Genomic DNA, 18523 nt, shown 5'->3' with positions numbered 1-18523 from the left:
TCGGTGTAAAAAAAAAAAAAAAAACTAAACGAATTTCTGATCTCTTGGGATAGAATGGGTGAAATATTCAAGAAGAGTTTAATACGAAATTTTTATTTATAACTTTAAAATCAAGCCATTTTTTCAACCTTTAGACAGGATCGTATAGTCAACAATTGATGTCAAATCTAGATCGTGCATGAATCAAAATCCGGAAGAATTTTTGGAACTTCTGAAATTTAGTATTTAAAAAACTCATGCCCTTATTTTCCCGATAGAATTATGTCTTTCAGTCTGCTTAAAGTCTCAAGAACTATTTAACTATATTCTGCTCCATAAACAGACTTGAAATAGTTGGATATAAAATTTATATATAAACGCATTGGAATTCAGCAAAAATGATTTGCATGACTTTCAAAATCATAAAATTTAAAGCAGGTTAAGTTTGCTGACGTAAAACATTTGCAGGCAGTGTTTTTATCTAGCCTTTTTTATGTCTTTTGCTGACAGTGTTTGCACCTGTAAAGTCCTTGCTTGCGAATGAGATGAAAAAAGGCTAAATGGCAACACTGGCGCTTATTTCCCGCTAGAAATGCAAAAACATCGATAGATAGCTTATCGATATTTATTTGTTCGCAGGATTAAACCATCGATAGTATCGTTAGTTTCATCGATAATTTACAAATTTGAATTTGAAAGTAAATCCAATTATAAACAAGAATTAACAAATCGGGGATCAATTCATCTGCATCGATAAAATAGTTATTTTTACCTACCAATCGATATGTTTACATTGCAAAAAAAAAAAAAAATCAAGGTTGAATTGTTTCATGAAAGTGGTTGTTTATTTAGGTATTATTTGCAGCCAATGGAAGTTTACAGCAAAAGTTTTGTTTTTTTTTTGTTTAGCAAGTACTAGCAAGTTTACTGCAACTTATTATCTTGTTTATTTTATATGAAATGTGTTCACTATTTTTTTTCTGTTTTGGTTTTTTTTGTTCCATATCAGGCAATAATTCTTCACATTTAAAATTTGTCTGTTTCAAAATGCGCGCGCCAATTGGTTTCATTTTGAATAAGATAAATTAAAATGTTACAAAATTGATTTTTCGAAAATTAGGCTACAATTTCGATGTGCGTGTGTGTGTGTTTGTGTCTGTGTATGTGGAGGTCCTTCGAATTATTGCTCAATATGGTAACAAATTGCATTTTTAGACATAGATTTGCAAAACACTTAAATTGCTAAAATTTGTTTTAAGTTTTTGATTTTCATTTTCAAAAGGATTCAAGTATTGTTTCATGTTTTTCATTCTGATATTTTTGTTGTTGTTTGTTTTCCTTTGTCTATAGTTTTCTTTTGGTTTACCTAATTTTAAGTAACATTTATGCATAATTATAGCTAATTAATATATGTTTTTGTTACTAAATAGTACTCGCCGATTTTTCTAATTACGTTTTTACCCATTTTTCCCGAAAGTAGTTTTGCTTTTCAATATTACACTTAAACCCTTAGGCAAACTTTTTGTTTGTATTTTTACTTATGCTTACTTATTCAAAGAAATCCTTAACAGGTGAGGGAGATGTAGTTGTAGGGGTAGGGGAAATAATTACCAACACTTGTACATACATATACAGTAAAGACCAAAAGTCTAGATACACTTGGAGACTTAAAAACCAAAAACATTGTATTTAGCAAGGTTTTGATTTATTTTTTGCCCTTACAATGCAAGCAAGAAAATGTTCATTTGCTAAAATTAAATTAAAATTAATATTATTTCAGGTTTTGAAAGAAAACTAATAAAAAGTACTTTTTGCAGGTAATTTCCAAGTAATATAGATTTAATCTATAAAACATTTGCACTAACAATCAATTTTGGCTGTAAAAAATAAGAAATTAGAAAATGTTTATTAAAACATTTAATTGCTTGCATTTAAATTGAATTTCAAAAACTATCGATACTCTGCTGAAGACAATGTATTTTATTTTTAAACCAAATTAAGGTAAGCTATAAAAAGAATTCATTGTCTCTGAAGTGTCTATTAACTTTTAGCCCCTACTGTTTTTTTCTCTTAATTTTTTGCTTAGCATTAAATAATAATAAATAATACAACAATTTTCTTAATATAATTTCAATTGTTTTTTTCCCTTAATTTAAATTGTATTTAAACAGGTTTGCTTTTTGTTTTCTGTTTTTTAGCGTTAATTATTCTTAAGCTAGGTTGATTTACCTAATTTTGAAGACTCAACAGTTGGGTTACACATTAAATGTTTTTTGTCTATATATTAAGGTTAATGTACTTAATAATATCGAGTACTATTTGCAGTTATAATGACATCTAACAATTATATATATTTATGTATATATTGTATGTATCTTAAGCATTTAAATATTATGTGTAGCTCAAGTTGAAAAATACACACTTTAAGTTGGAAGTAGATTGCTCTATATATATATATATATATAAGTATATATTAGTTAAAGATAAGTAAGCTTAAGACTAATTATTTTCCATTTTGATTAGTTTTTTTCATTGTTTTTTTTATAATTTTAGTATTTTGGTTTTACTTTGGTTACTTTGCAACATTTTTGAGTAGATAACAAAAAAACACAGTCTCCACTTGTCATTTACAAAAATTTTAGTTAGCTAAATACTTAACTAACTTTTTTTTAATATTATATGTTTAACCACATTTAGCTGAACTTATTTACACTTAAACAATTATCATATGTTACTGGAATTGGAGTCATCTTTTTGGTATACATCTAGAAGAAGAAGTAGGAGGAAGAAGGGGGGTTCGCTTTCCCGGTTTGGAGGTGCATTTGGATGGTGGTTGCTGGTGGTGCAATTGGTGGTGGTGGTGGTGGTGGTGTTGGAATTACTTTTCTTTTGTCTCGCCGAAGAGGCTACTGGCGTTATCCGCCCTTAGCAGAAGCGTCTGAAAATGGTTAAATGTTTTATTGAGAAAAGATGTCAGAGAAAAAGTTTGCTATACAAATCCAATGCAGAATACAAATTGTTCGTTTTATTTTGTTTGTTTTTTTGCTTTTCTAAAATTAATGTTACTTAATTTAACTTTTATGTTGCCAAATGAATGAATGAATGAATGGCACACAGATTTAACTGCCTGCCACAAGCAGATGGTATGACCTTCTCTCTCTCTTTCTCGGTTTCTCTGAAATGCAAATGAAACTATTCAAAGCTCCTTTGTAGATAAGTCGGAGACGAAGCCAAAAACCGGAGATGTAAACCAAGAGAAAGTGAGTGAGTGAATGAGAGTGGTAGCAAGTGTTCGCATTTATGGAAGGGAGGCGGTACAGAGCGGTGGTGGGATGAGGTCGGGGCCATAATTCTAATGGCCGTTGGCGTTGTTGCATTGGCCAAGTGAATTTTTAAATCGTTTCATGCCTGCAGATGACAGCCTCGATAAAGGGCTGCTGATAAAACTTTCCATTTTCAGAGTCCATGCGGCTCTGGCTCTGCCCCTCTCAACAAAACTTTGTTTCAACTGCCAACACACAAAGGCGTTTTAGTAATTTGAATGTTTGTCTACTCGAAGAAGACTTGCGAAATTGAATGCCGAAAGCGACAGAAAACGAACAGATACACGCACACACCCACACGCACACCCACATACACACACACAGACACACACTTTCCTGCACTGCAACAGCAAAAGTGGCAACACAATTGAGGCAATATCAATTTCGTTTCTTGCATTGAAAATTGAAACTTGGCGAAATTGGAAAAATATAAAAGGAAAACAGAGCAATGCAATTGCGTTTGCGTGTTTGAGTTTCATTTACAAGGACGCACCATCATAGTTATCATCATCATTATCATCATCATTATGATAAAGCTCATTCACAATGTTTATTGTAATAATAAGAATATTGAAACTCACCTTCTTCGCCTCTTCGCATGCACTATCTAGAGCTTCCCACTCCGATAGTGGACTGGTCGGTGGCCGCCAAAGAGTATCCGCTTGAAGGCCTGACGAAATTCCGGACTGAATATTGTATAGATGACCTGGAAAAGCAAAAACCAAGAGAGCAACAAAATTAGAATAGAGAAATTACAAAAACTGTTGGATGCCCTCAATTTACATAGTGTATGCAAATATTCTCTAATATTCCCATTCAAATTGAATATGCTTTGCTGACAAAACTAAATTGTCACATTATCCTAAAATGAATTCCGATGAATTCACTGAATTCATTAACATTATGATGTTAAATTTAGGATTTTTACATCTTCGAGAAATTAATGCTCAAGTTTTATTACTGAAATATTTACATAAGTAATCTGTTAGTTTGCATTTACTTTGGCGAAAGTTTAAGTTAGTTTTTTAAAAATTATAAGAAAAAGTTGAGTAAAAGTTATGAAAAAGGCCTACAACCAACTTTAATTTTTTAAAAATTAATCTTTTTTTTTCATTATTAATAGAAGGCAGTTAAAAGTAGTTAAAAAATCACAATTGCGTCAAAAGATATAGTTCTGTCTTTGAAAATACTTTCGTTAATGAATTTAACATCTTATCAAAAAATTAATTTTTTTTACAAAATTGTTTAAAGAAGTTAAAGCTGAAAACATCTTTTTAAAGGTCCTTTCTGTCGTTAAGAAGTTGATAATTAAAGAATTTAGGATCAATGAATGCTGTTACCTTGAATTAAGGTGCAGTTTTTTTTGAGAAGAAAAATGTTAAATAAGCGACAAATGTATAATTTGGCTTTATTTGTTTCTTTACAACACTGATAAATGTGGTCTTACTTTCTACCCATTGTAAGTTTTGTGAAATATTGTTGTGTAGTTTTAAGCCTGACCAAAAATGATTAGAAGATAAGCTTTTATATGTGCTAGACAAGACATGTCTTTCCTTTTTTTTTTTTTTGGTTTGAATCTTTTCCCTTGTTTACCAACATTGGTTACCTAGGCAACACTTTAAAGTTAAAGATGTATGATATTGAATGAATATTCACTAAAACTTAAAACTCGTTGCTTACCGGATTTAAGGTGGAGTTGAAATAGCCCAGCCAAAGGAAGAGCGAGGCGACCGTGTCGCTAATTGCCATTTCGCACTCTTTGCACAGGCTCATGGTCAGGGCCATGACAAAGAATGGTAGCCAGCAAACGACAAAGGCACCCGTGATGATGGCTAATGTTTTGGCTGCCTTCCGTTCCCGTTTTGCCTCGAGCGTCTCTTTCCGTTTGTTCACCTTCTGCATGGGATTGGCTATGCTGGACAACTGTTGCTGCTGCTGATGATGCTGATGGTGGGCTGTGGGTGCCGGCGAGGCAGTTGGCGGCTGCTTAGTCCGCGTCTCGGGCGTCACGGGAAGAGAGCTCACTGAACTGCATAACGGATGTGCCTGGTTGCAGCTTGTCAGCGTGCTGGTCTTGGCTGTCATCGGTCCAGCTGAGGCCTGGGTGGATGCTGGCGGCGGCGGCGGTGGTGGCGTTGTGGGCGATAGCGCTGATATCGATGTAATTGTTGTGGCATTTGATGTGCTGGCACCACCACCTCCACCGCCGCCACCGCCAGCAGTTTTGGCAGTTTTTTGTAGTTGCTGCTGCACTTGTTCCAACTGCTGTTGCAAATGCGGATCCTCGAGCACCTCCACCGCAGAAGAGGAGGCTGAAACAACACCATCAGCGGATGCCGCTGCCGTCGATGCTTCTGCTGCCGCTCCAGCCTCACCGTTCGCTTGACTCTGTTCGTTGTGACCATCCGTCAATACCGCTGCTGATGTTGCGGTTGTGGTTGTCGCCTCTCTCTCGCCTGTCTGTCCTGATTCTGCTGCCTTCTCACCAGCTGTTGGAGTCGTCGCGAGTGGTTTGGATGTTGCCTTGCCCTGTTGTTTAGCCAGGGCGACCAGGTGGGACACTGTGGCTATCTGACTACCGCCTGAAGTGCTAGGAGCCTGAAAAGAGAGAGAGAGAGAGGGGTTGAAGTAAAAAAGGGTTTGCATTTCATCAATTCGTGTGGTAAAATTAGCATTTTAAATCTGCGCCACACAGACCACAGATCATTTCAATTGGATTCATAAATTTATTTATAGCTCACGGGCTCGTCCCAATTTTCAACCGGGGAGGACAAAAAATTGATGCTGTTTAAATAAATAAAAATTTCTGTATAAATATTTATTCTAGCCACGCTTATTCTTAACCTCTGGACTCGCAGGACTCCCACTTTTGGGGGCTACACTTTATCAGGCGTCACCAATTTGCTGGTTGCTGCATATTTAAGTAGCCTACTTTAGGGGGTTATGTGAGAGTGGATGTGGACGATGGGAAGGACGAGGCTGATGTGAAACGGCTTGTCTATCACTAAAATTCCTATAATCACCTGTAATTTGAGCCGGCAGTGAGCCAGCCCGTGAGGTGTGAGCCAAGCGGAAGTGGCCAAGTGAACGTAGACCTCAACACGCCAGACCTCAGCTTACCTTACCTTACCTTACCTTACCTCATGCCACCTTACCGCATTATGTGCAGGAGCGTAAAGTGCTAAAATCAACTTTATGTGTTATAAATTGTGTCTACGAGAGGAGATGGAGAAGGATATTAAAGCTCAATTTGGTTGGCAACAATTCGGAATCAAAAATAAATATCCAGTAACCAATTTCGGCTTTACCTATGTGTGTTTATATATCCTTGCAGTTATTGGCCATTCAATCTTATTATGTTTTAAACTTCTTTCTCCATTCAAAACTACTCATCTTGGTGGTGCGTAGAGTTTGATATGGACTCTCTGAGCTATAAAAGTGAATAAGTTTATCCACTATGTCATCAAAAGAGCATAATATTTTAGGTCCATTTGGCGGTCTGAGTTAGTTTAAACATAAAATAGTATGTAAATGTGGACTTGAGATGTGCGTCTCGTTTTCGGCAACCTCTTGACTATAAAATCAGTAAACGGTATTTAAGCATTTCAATTTTTAAAAGTCTTGAATTGGACGGATGGACGTACATATATACGGACAAAGGGACAAACGAAGGTGACTATTTCGACTAAGTTTTTCATGCTGATCAAAAATACATATATAAATATAAGGCATGGGGTCAGAGACGCCAACCTGTAAGGGTATTAAGAAAGAATTTTAAACAGGTAACTAAAACAAGGCAAATGTTTCTCTTATGGATAGCATCAGAATGTTAAAAAGCGGATTTCAATGATTTTGTTGAAAATATTTGCCTGATTAAAAAAGTTTTTTAAAACATAAAATTGTTTGCCTCTTAAAATTATTTTGCTGCAAAAACTTATAGTTGAATCTCTGGACTGTGACACAAATGAAATTTCCTTTTATGCAAAAGGATTTCGATTGTCAATTACAACTTTTGCAGTTAATGGCTTGTCGCATAGTTACAATTTCAATGACTTTGATTCTTTGAAGTATTGTATTTAAATAGAGAGATTGTTATTTTGCACAAGAAAGAGTGACAGGAAGACATTCAAATTTGTTACAAATAAAAATGAGAGAAATGCATTTTCAATTTGCGACCAATTCCCCTTTATACTAGCCCACTAGTCCAGCCAATTCATCCACCCACCCACCACAATGACAAGACATATGTATGCCCAGAAGGTCGGTCGAACTCTCGGTTCGGGTGTGCATGTAGTTAGATTCGGGTTCAGGTTCAGGTTCCAGGACACTATAGGTCATCAAATTCAATGGCCATTGGCAAATTGTCCATGACACAAAAGCATTGAGAGAGGAGGAAAAAACTAGAGAGAGAAATAAGAAACATATGTAACCTATTGTCATTGTCATTCGGTGTTTGGGTATCTCTATGTATATGTGTCTGTCTGTGTGTGTGTGTGGGTGTATGCCACAAATACAAACAAATAGTTGTGGCCATATTCAATTTCGTTTTTGGTTCCCTTTTTCGAACATTGTGAATTTTTAATATAAGAGAACGAGATGCATGGAGTGGGAGGGGAGAAAAAATCAAAGCAACAAGCCAACAAACTTTTCAATTGCAAAAAAAGTCCAGAAGAAGTTTAATTTACAGGCCATGAGACGAACAATGACATGACAATGAACCAATAAGTGAAAAGGGGGACAGAGAAAAAATGCAGTTGGAAAATAAAAACCAGAAATGAAAATGGATTTTGCATTAGGGAAATGAGTGTGTCAATATGTGTATGAGTGTTTGTATTGGTATTGGTGTGAGTGTGTCTGCATTATACCGGATAGCTCTTCTGGTTTTTCCCCCTTTCTATTTATGAATTGATAACTAATCTTCTTTGTTCATAATTAAGGGCTATAGAGCTCTCTCATGGATAAACTTTGCTGGAGTGAAAATTCTAGATTTTCATTTTTTTCCCCCTCCTTCCTTTATATGTAACCCTACCTAGTGCCCAATCTCCCTCCCTATCGTCCTATTCCCTTGCCACATTACACTCCAGAGAAATGTTTATTTGCTTCGATTTATTTCTACTGCCGTCCACATTGACTTATCGGAAATTTGTTACTATTCCCTTCCACTAAACTCTCAAAGAGTCCTTTGCGTTAATGAGTGCATTTGCTTTAGATATATATTAATTTGGATTTCAGTTTTGTTAAATGGGTATTACTGATTATGGCAATTAAATAAATTTAATAAACAAAGTATTACTCCGATTCGGAAGGCAATTTTTGAGTTCGACTTCAGGGGAACAAAACATGTGCCTTATATTATTGATAGATTCCGAATAGGGCAAACTTTTCTGTTAGTTAGTTGATTACTATTACAAACTTCGAAGTCGGAATTGTTGCCCTGAATATCCTTGTAGGAACAAAACTTCTCTTTTAGTGGTATGGAAAATTATATTTTAAAACTTCAACAGACTTACAATATAGTACTTTAAAATGGGGGAGATTTGCGCCTCAAAGTATGCAATATGCAATATTATATCTTAAAATCGGCTAGAAATTGACTAGTCTGCGGAAAAAAATGTAGAATTAGTAGGAATTATTTGAAGATACTTGTTGATCATAATCAAAGATTATGGTAATTAAGATATCATATGTTGTATTTACTATTTGATCTCAATTTACAAGAGTATAGAATATTTGTTGGAATCAAGGTAGTGGCTACTATTTGTCCAAGTTCCAATGAACGTTCAGCTCCACCCATTTGACTACTTGCTCTTCTGACTCCTACTCCTTATATTTCGCTCATATTTAACACAGAACTACAATAATAAATTTATATATTTGCTTTTGGCCATGCTGGATGTGGGTGTGGGTGTGGGTGTGGGTGTGAGTGTGTGTGTTTATTTATTTCTCTGTCCACTTACACACAAACACACACGCATATGTATTGAAAGCATTTCCCAAGTAAATATTTAATTTAAGGAGGATGCGGCAAAGCAAAGCAAAGGCAAATACAAAACACAACTTGCCACGTAATGTCCGCTGACCCTCTGCCTCTTTTTGGCCTTAGTTTTTGTGTGTGTGTGTGTTTCTTTTATTTTGTTTGGCTGTTGTTATGGCCAAGCGAATGGAAACGAAAGCTGTTAGCCATAAGCCATCAACATATTTTCTTCAATTACTCAAGCGTATTGAGTGCCTTGTTAGGTTACCCCATACTCCCACTCGAGACTAGAATCTTTACTCCTCTGGGTCACATGGCAAGGCATGCCTACGCTTCTTAATCCCCTTTTCTTGGCCCGCTACCGATGTATCTAACAATTTCAATTCCTATTCCCTTATTTGTATGCCAATTCCTGTTGCTGTTTTGTTTTCATTTGATTTCTCCTCCTGGCTCTCTTGGCCCTCTTTGCATGTGGCAGCCGTATCCTTGTCACAGCTTATATTTGACTTTGCTATTACTTAACCGGCACGAACCTGGCGATTTGTGTATTTGTGTGTGTGAGCTCTTGACCTTTGGCCACTCGACTTTACTTTGCCACCTTCTTCTATAGGTTCTGGTTTAAGGGGGAGGAGAATGTGGAAAGCCAACCAGTCTGTTGGCGGCGCATTGCAAACAAAACGTTGAAGCAATTTATTTTGGCTCTGCTCTTTTATGGTTTCGTTTTTGCCTTTACTTTAATGTGTGTTATTATTGAATGTGTATATATGTATATGTGTGCGTGTGTATATGTTCCCTACCAATGCTGCTGCTGGCTTATTTTTTAGCCATAAAATTGCCCCCGAAATTGGAGTACATAAAATGCGGCTAAATACAAAATTTTGCTTTAGCCTTCTCTTACTCCAGCTTCTCCTTTACTCAAAATAAACCAAAAATAAGCTTTTTGCCTGCATTTTATCGCTGACATTTCTCTGTCGTCTGGTTGACTGGCTGGATTCATGAATTTTTTTTTTTTTTTTGCCTTGGGTGTTGGGTTGGGTAAGTCTCTTGGATTTGCGTCTCAAGTGGCCCCCAAGCTACCTAGGTTATACTTATTTATGCAATTTAAGGATTTGCGCTTGATCGCATCAAAATGCAATAAACATTACGCCATACTTCTAGTCCCCCTCCCCCACCTGCTCACTTCTTCTCCTTACCTTCTTGTCGTATACCGTTTTCATCTCATTTTAATTTTCAATTGATGAACGCAATTTAAGCATGGAAATGACTGACATTCCGACAGATTAATAAAATTGCAAATATCAAATTATATCAAAAATAAAAAATTAAACGGCTCTGCGCATTCTATAATGGCCGAATCACCAATACACTTGCAAGAAATTTGCTCTGGACTATAAGCAAAATATATGTCTTGGGTTTTAATAATTCAAATTTTCAGTCAATAAGAATAAGTAGGAATGAAGTTAGTAAAAAGGAAGTGTTACTCCAAAAGGAAAAACTGAAATCTCTGGTCTAAAAAACAACTTTAAGTATGTATGTTCCAATTTTAATAAACAATAAGCACTTAAGACTTCTTCTACCACTTTATATACAATTTTCGGTTAAATGTTTGTGGGTAGAAGAGAAAGATAATGACCTTTTACTGGTTATCCGTTCGCATAAAATTTCCTTTTCACTTAAGTAATTATTTTAATAAGCTTTAATTTGTTGCAAAACGCAAAGTTTTATTGATTTATTTATTGTGTTAACAAAAAAATATCATCTTCTATTAATTAATTGCAAAATTGTCAACGCAGACCTCTGAATGATTCTTTGTTATTAATTCCTGTTAGTCTTTGCCTTTGCATTAAGACCACCCTAAACAGCTTATCTTAATTGCATTTTAATAGTTTTTATTAAAATGATAATAATAATTAATAAATTAATAAATGTAAAAGTCGACTAAAAGCTAAAAGCAAAGAAGTGCATGAAGAGTATACAAAAATTCATTGAAGTCTAAATGCTAATATGTTTTGCGAAAATGTTATAACAAATAACCCATTAATGATGTTTAAATTTACATGTTTAAACATTTTTTTTTTAAACGGCTAACATTAGCATAACAACTAAATGGCTAATAAAAGTAATTGATTGACTGCATTTTAATTAAATTTTCCACTTTTTTTATTTTTAGAACTTGACATTTTTTATTAAATTGTTTGCGTGTCATAAAAAAAAAAACATTTAAATAAAGATTCGGTATTATTTTTGCCCTCAATCGCTAAAAGAATTCAGAGTTAGTTGATGGAACTATCTAAGATTTTAAATTTATTACCTTGCCAGCAATTTCGAGTAAGTTTTTTTTTTATATTTACCCACAGTTATGACTTTACGCATTTGCCTTTGGCAAAGAATGATTATTATGGCAAAACTTAAGAGCTTAGAAAACATGGACTTAAAACGTCCAAAATAAACGGAAAAAAAAGAAAATAACAAACAAAATTATGGCTGGAAGCTGAGAGAACATCAATTTGAAAATCATTTTCAGGGGAAAATAAAATTTTAGATGAGTTTAAATAACAATAATAATTGAGTCTCAATCGTAAAGTAAAAACAGAAAAATTGAAACGAAATTGCCTTTTCTTTCAAAAAACAATTTACCATTTATATTGAATTTCGAATTATTCATCGCACTGAAAATTAAAAACGATATTGGGAATCTACAGATAATAAAGATTAACTTTCCCAACAGCAACAAATCTAGCCTTGATTTAATACAGTTTGTCCTTCTCAGAAAATGCATTTAACTAGCTTTTTAACTCTTTGATTAGAATAGACCTGGGCCTTTTAAAGTTTCAGGTTCGAGAACGGTTACACAAATGAATAGGAAGAAAATATTTATAAAAAAATGAAAATTCCTAACAAATATTATTCAAAATATTCAACAGATTTAAACGACACAATTAATTTATTCAATGAACATGGATTTCATATGAATAGTAGTCTAATTTGCCATCTGCTTTATGGCAGGGAAAAAAAGGGCTTAATGAGCAACATTGTAAACACACAGGAAAACAAAACGAAAATTAACTAAAAAAGGTAGCCAAGGGGAAAAATCATTTGCCCCAAGTGAATCTTCATATACATATGTATGCCACACATACTATACGAAAAAGCGTGAGTTTATTTTTGGTCAGCCTACGTGAGTCGTTGCCAAATGAGAGGATAAAAACCGGGAAGCAGGAAGCAAACTGAAAGTTGAAGCCAAAGCAGTAGTAGCCTCAGTTTACTGCTCAGATCGTTGGGCACATGTCAGGCGTTATGAGATTGTTGCTTTTGCTTTAAAAGAAAAAACCAACCGAAAAAAAAAAAAAAAACAAGAAAGCAGAAGTTGCCCATAGCTGTTAGTATGTTTGCTGTTACCTCAATGCCAGCGCGACTTTTGCTATCCACATTCGAGCTACTGAACTCGGTATCCTCCACTGTATTCACCGTATTCGTTGAGTTGCCTTCAACCAGGCCCAGAGCGGTGCCGCTGACGCCGCCACCACAGGCTGCAGCTCCACTTCCGCCTTTATTCTTGGCCGTTGAGAATCTGCCAAGGCGTAGCCTCAGTCGATTAAGTTTCGTATCTGTTGCCGTTGCCGCACTTGAATCGGGCTGTGAATAGATTAGATGGAAACCAAGCGCAGAGTTAGTGAGTGAGTGAGAAGTGAGGATGGGAATTTGTTTTTTAGTTTTTCGGATGTAGAAAATCGATTTTGTTTGACCTGAAATTAAATTCATACTTTTTTTGGCACAGCATTAAAATGAATAACAAAAGCGTACAATTTGCATTTTCTGCCTTACGCTTCAATAAACCGCAATTTGTACGCATATCAGAGGAGACGGAAACCGAGATGGAGATGGAAGTCAGTCAGTCTGTGCCCTTTTACCCATATGCATATGTAAGTTGAGAGGATACTCCGAACGAATGAGTGGTCCGGTCTGTCCGTAAAATAAATTGTGTGTATTTGTTACAGTCACGGGGCTATGAAGAAGAAATCCCTATGCCCATTTCCATTCCCATGCTCCATTCTCAGATGCTGCTGCTGCTGCTACTGCTGTTATTCTGTTTCCCAAAAGGGCTCACAGATCCTGAATCCTGCAGCGCCGGGGTAAAAATAAATTTCACATTTGACTGCTTCCAGCGCTTGACCTCTTTGATTTTTTGCACAACCGCGTATCCCTTTTTTCTCCTTTCTTTCCATTTTTTTTTCTTGTTTCTTCTAGAAATACTCTTGCGCAAAATTTTTTGCTGAGAAAATTGACCTGACCATTTAAAGTACTAGGTGAAAAGCATAAATAGTTTACTTTCCACTCAATAACAAAGATTTCAGTAAGAAATATTTTCATTTGACTGTTTGTTTTCCCAGCAGAAATAGTAATAGTCAATGTTTGAGTACAACATGTCGTATGCGTGATGTACGCAATCAGTAAACAATATTTTTGGTATTTTTTCCCCATGAATATATGCTTTGTATTTGATGTTAACCAACAAAATACTAGCCCAAAGTATATAAATAATTACTTAATGGAAATCAGTGGAGTATAATATTCGTATACATAGATTAATTAGTAGATAAATGAAAGCACATATTTTGTAATTAAAGTCAATTTCTTTGAATGTCATTACAGACAACCAAACTTAATAAACGATATAAAATCATACTTTGATGAATTGAATTGATGTGTGTTAGCTAAAGCGATTAAATACAAATTTCTGCTTCCTTGTTAAGAGTATTCAAAGTTCGTATACCCATCTACGACATTTTGTCTTGCTGCTGCCTTTTTTTTTTTTGTCATCGCTCTTGTCGTCGCCTTCAATCCCACCAAATTAAAGTAATTGAGTAGTCAAACCTTTTGCCTCATCGTCATCTTTGGTCGTCATCTTGGTCGTCGTCGTTGGTCGTTGGTCTGTTGACCCTTTTTGGAAAGTCGATATTGCTTTAAATAAATAAAATTATGCTGATTTTGCTTTCGTGTGCGGAAACTTCAGCCAAAAAGGGTTTCAAGTGTGTGGCGCTGTCCACCTCCTTTCTATGTTCTCCCCTTCCATACTATACGGAAAATATGGTGTGAATATTTGCGCAAATAGTATTAAATGGATTTGCTAGCCTCTATGCGCATCGTGACCTTCATTTTGTGGGCAAGACAAAAGTGAAATTGCTTGGATGGAAGAGAAGAATGTGTTTACTTCAAGTGGAGGGACATTGATGACCAGATAGCTTATTAAATATTAAAGATTTTAGGCTTAATTAGGCACATACACAAAACACATTCGTCGGTGAGTAATCCCTTGGATATTATGCAACCTTGTGTATGGAAATTAATAAATAATGCCCAAGATGTTAAGGTCAAAAATGAAATGGAGCAATTGAGATTTAAGAAAGGAGATGTTTTCAGGGAATATTTATGGATACAGGGTAATAATTCTTTTGAGCCTGGCTAATTAAATTCTCAGTCAGCATTATTGCCTGCTACTTTTTTGTGTATTGTGTTGACAATTTCAATGCTTTCAATGCGGGCAATCAATGACTTTGCCATACATATGTATGTATAAGTGTGTATCTATATATCTGATAACTTTTGTTCCATACTAACACACGCACACACAGTCACATATACATATATCTGTACACAGAGACACACCATTAAATGAGCGTTTTGGCAAAACAATTGGCAAAAGTTTTGCCGCTTTTATTTAGCTTCGCATTGGGAATTGCTGTCACTTGGTTCGAAAACTAAACTACATGGCACTTGAATGTTATTTAAATACTAAGGCAAACATTGAATATCAAGAGCACACGCATACACAAACACACACATATACACATATGTATATGGAAATAGATAAAAGCGATAAGCCAAGTCTCTCCAAGTCTATGGCAGAGAAAAAAGTGTAGCATACTTACTAGCAAAACCTAAGCTCAATGTGTATTTTATGTAGATATGCTGTCAGCTGTGTGTGTTTGAGAGCGTGATTGTGTGTGTGTGTGTGTCTGCACATTTATTTAAGCGTTTGCATAAACGGTACTTGGCCCTTGCCATTTTGGCACTTTGGCTAATTTATGTAAATTGTTTTCTTATTTAATTGTCTTTTTTTTTTTTTTTTTTTCTTTGTTTTCGTTTCCGTTTCATCGTATGCCTTTTTGCTTTCTCTTTTCTTTCTCTTACTGTTAGACATATGTTGTATAAAAGCTCTGGTGCAATTTATTTCAACCTACATTAAATGACCAAATATTTGATTTTTGGCTTAATAATAGCAGCAAGAAGACTAAAAACAGAAAGGAAAGAAAGAAATGTGTCCCTGTGAATTTTGTTGGTCTTCTTTTTATGGTCATATATTTTGTTTGCTCTTACAACGTGACAATGCCATGCCACACGGCGTCTTTGTGTAGTATGGGCGTATGTGTCTGTGTGTGTGTGTGTGTGCCACAGCTGGCCAAATATGCTTCTTATTCTTGTCTGTTGTTTGTCATTCAGGAGAATAATGTCAATATCTGAGAGCAATCAATTCGAGCTGATGTCGCTTCTGTTGCAAATGTAATTGTGATGATGCTCAAGTGGTCAAGGCGTAGCCTAAAGATGGACATTATCACCACCTTTTCTATTTCCAGCACATCTTTCATTTTGCTCTACTCATTTGAGGGTCCCTTTAATGTTAGATTATTGTTATTAATGTTTTTGTTAAATGTTGTCTCTAGGTAAATTATACATGTTCGTCTAATTTGTCTACTTGCCATATCATATACACATACATACATATGTATGTATGTATGCTTATTACGTTAATTGCAAAATCAATGTCATGTCCTGTTGTGAGCCTAATAAAACTATATTCCAATTAAAATTACAACATTACACATGTGTATGTGTATGTACACATTATAACCCCTAATCGCCGCTTTTGGTTTAAATTTCAAATTAAAATTTTACAAAATGATTACGCTTTGTTTGTCGTTTGCAAATGGGAATGCAATTAACTGAAATTTATGTTCAAAATGCTGGGCAACAAATCTTTATATAATAGTAGTAAAAAATTCACAGCGGGTTGCCAAGCAAAATTTGTTTTGTTTAACCAAAATGAAAACGAACGAAAAGAACACAAACCATAGCAAAAAAACCCTCGTCAAGTTAAAGGAAAAGCAATTTTCAATTTGAAAGCATTTAGTTAGTATAACAAAGAGCAGGAGTCAGTGAAAAACGAGCATAATCTCACATAAGCTACAACGAATATTTTATGCTCTGAGGACTAAAGACAAACCGAATCAAAGTAAAAATCGAATATCTGATACCAAAATGCGTTCTGTATAATGTCTTCGAGAGCGATAGATAATCCGAAGATTCAAAGATGTCACATTAATAGGATTCAGCTGATATAGAATGTAAAATCGATATAAAATTATCTTAGGCGCGGAGTTTTTAACATACTTTTCAATACTTAAAGAAGAGAGAATCTTAAAAATCGTTAATGTGTTGTCTTATATAGTTATTTTAGTTGTTTCTTCTGAGTGCAAATATTATAAGTAAGTCTTTGATTATTAAATGATTCTTTGAACTATGTATTTCGAATAATCTCAAGTCAAGTTTTTTTGCTTATCCTGCCAACTTTGAGCATCTTCAAGTTGTCATAATCAATGATTTGGTTGGTAGTACTTTACTTATCCATTTAGTAAAACAATTCATTAAATCAATTGCTTCTGGTTCTCGAAAATATTTCTAATATTTATATGTATTTACCAAGAATAAGATTGATTGCTTTAAGTAAGAGTACTAATCGTTTCTTTTGCTTCTGATTGTTTTGTGGTTTATGGCCTTGTAAAGAGATATTTCAATAAAAGAACAAAAGAAAACATTTGCTTAATTAAAAATCAATTTAATAAAATCATACTTTGCTGTGTGTTTAAACAAACTTTTTGCTTTTGGTTCACAGTAAACTTGAAATTTATACACTTGACACATACATACACCCACACACACACACACACATATTGTAGGGTATATAGAACAATTTATGTACAGAAAATATATACATATAAACGTACATATATATATTTTAAAATCAACAAGCAGCAGGCTGTCATTTAGATAGACGGGGGTTTGTAGGAACACTAAATGGATGCGTGCGTGCTATATATGTAAGTGTGTTGACATGTAACTAAAGCGCTCACACAGACACAGACACAAACACACACATACAATACACAGAGACACACACATCCATCCATACGCATTTAAGAGTCAACATGGGCCGGACATGAAGGCAGGACACAAGGCAAGGACATGTGTACAACTGGCAAATAGTGGACAACTTGTCTTGTTTGCGCATTGAATTTGTGATTCCAATGACTTTTTGCCAGCTTCAAGCTGAGTGAATGCGTCTCTACTTCCCTATCCACCCAATCTCCCTTCTCAATCACTCTCTCTTTCTGTTTCTCTCCCTTTCTGTGTTTGTGTGGGTGTAGATAGGTAAGTGGTTGCAAACATTTCTTCTTCTACGTCAAATGGTCATTTTCAATTTAGTCAAAGCACTAAGCCAAAGCTAAGTAGCCGCCCATCCCTCACACCCAAGCACGAAATGTGATAGAAGCCTAAAAAGTATAAGAAATACGAGAAGTAAGTATAATATTTTCCAAATACCCTACTTGTGCTAGCCAGCCAGCAAGCTAGTTGTCTATGACTGAAATTACTGCAGTTCTTTATGATTTTTTGCTTTTTTTTTTTCTTGTGTGCTCTCATATGTAGTAAAAACTTTGTGTATTTGTCTCACATCTTAGCCACATGTTGATGACCGACCGACAGCTGCCGTATTAACTTAACCCAAATGCCAAATACCAAAAGACAAGGACAAGCTTTCACTTTTTCGCTTCAACTTTTCGTTTGACTTCTAAATGACTTTAATCTTTCTCGCCCACTCTCTCTTTCTCCCTCGTTTCCTGACCTTAACAATGTTTCTTTTGGGTTTGGTCAATGCATTTTTAAGCAGCATTTCAAAAGCATTAAACTTGAAAATAGCCTAATTACTTTTTATTTTTTTACTCTTCTCTCTTGATGTTCCCAAAAGGTTGGAGAATATTTCTCTCCAAGAAAACATCTATGTATGCATGTAAATGGTTGTTGTAAATATTTAATGGCGAAATGTTGTGGTACATACATAGTTCTACGGCATCTGCATTTGGGATTAAGACATAAAGTCAAGACCAACACAAGACATTCAAGCTAAGCCGCA

General features: G+C 35.1%; 1 protein-coding gene across 1 annotated transcript in view; it reads right to left on the bottom strand.

Moving 5' to 3' along the window:
• Nucleotides 1-2517: 2517 nt before the first annotated feature.
• 5-HT1A (5-hydroxytryptamine (serotonin) receptor 1A) overlaps nucleotides 2518-18523 on the bottom strand; it is a 76045-nt gene continuing 60039 nt past the window's right edge. The window contains exons 8-11 of the mRNA XM_068288765.1: nucleotides 12676-12912; nucleotides 4983-5900; nucleotides 3884-4008; nucleotides 2518-2917 (exon numbers count right to left, since the gene is read on the bottom strand). Coding sequence (XP_068144866.1) covers nucleotides 3910-4008; nucleotides 4983-5900; nucleotides 12676-12912 — 1254 coding nt within the window. The 3' untranslated portion in view covers nucleotides 2518-2917; nucleotides 3884-3909. The remainder of the gene's footprint in view (nucleotides 2918-3883; nucleotides 4009-4982; nucleotides 5901-12675; nucleotides 12913-18523) is intronic.

Source organism: Drosophila tropicalis, unplaced genomic scaffold, assembly GCF_018151085.1.
Source record: "Drosophila tropicalis isolate 14030-0801.00 unplaced genomic scaffold, ASM1815108v1 contig_593, whole genome shotgun sequence".
Lineage (NCBI taxonomy): Eukaryota > Metazoa > Arthropoda > Insecta > Diptera > Drosophilidae > Drosophila > Drosophila tropicalis.
The sequence above is the reverse complement of the archived record's forward strand: the minus strand, read 5'-3'. Positions and strand labels throughout refer to the sequence as shown.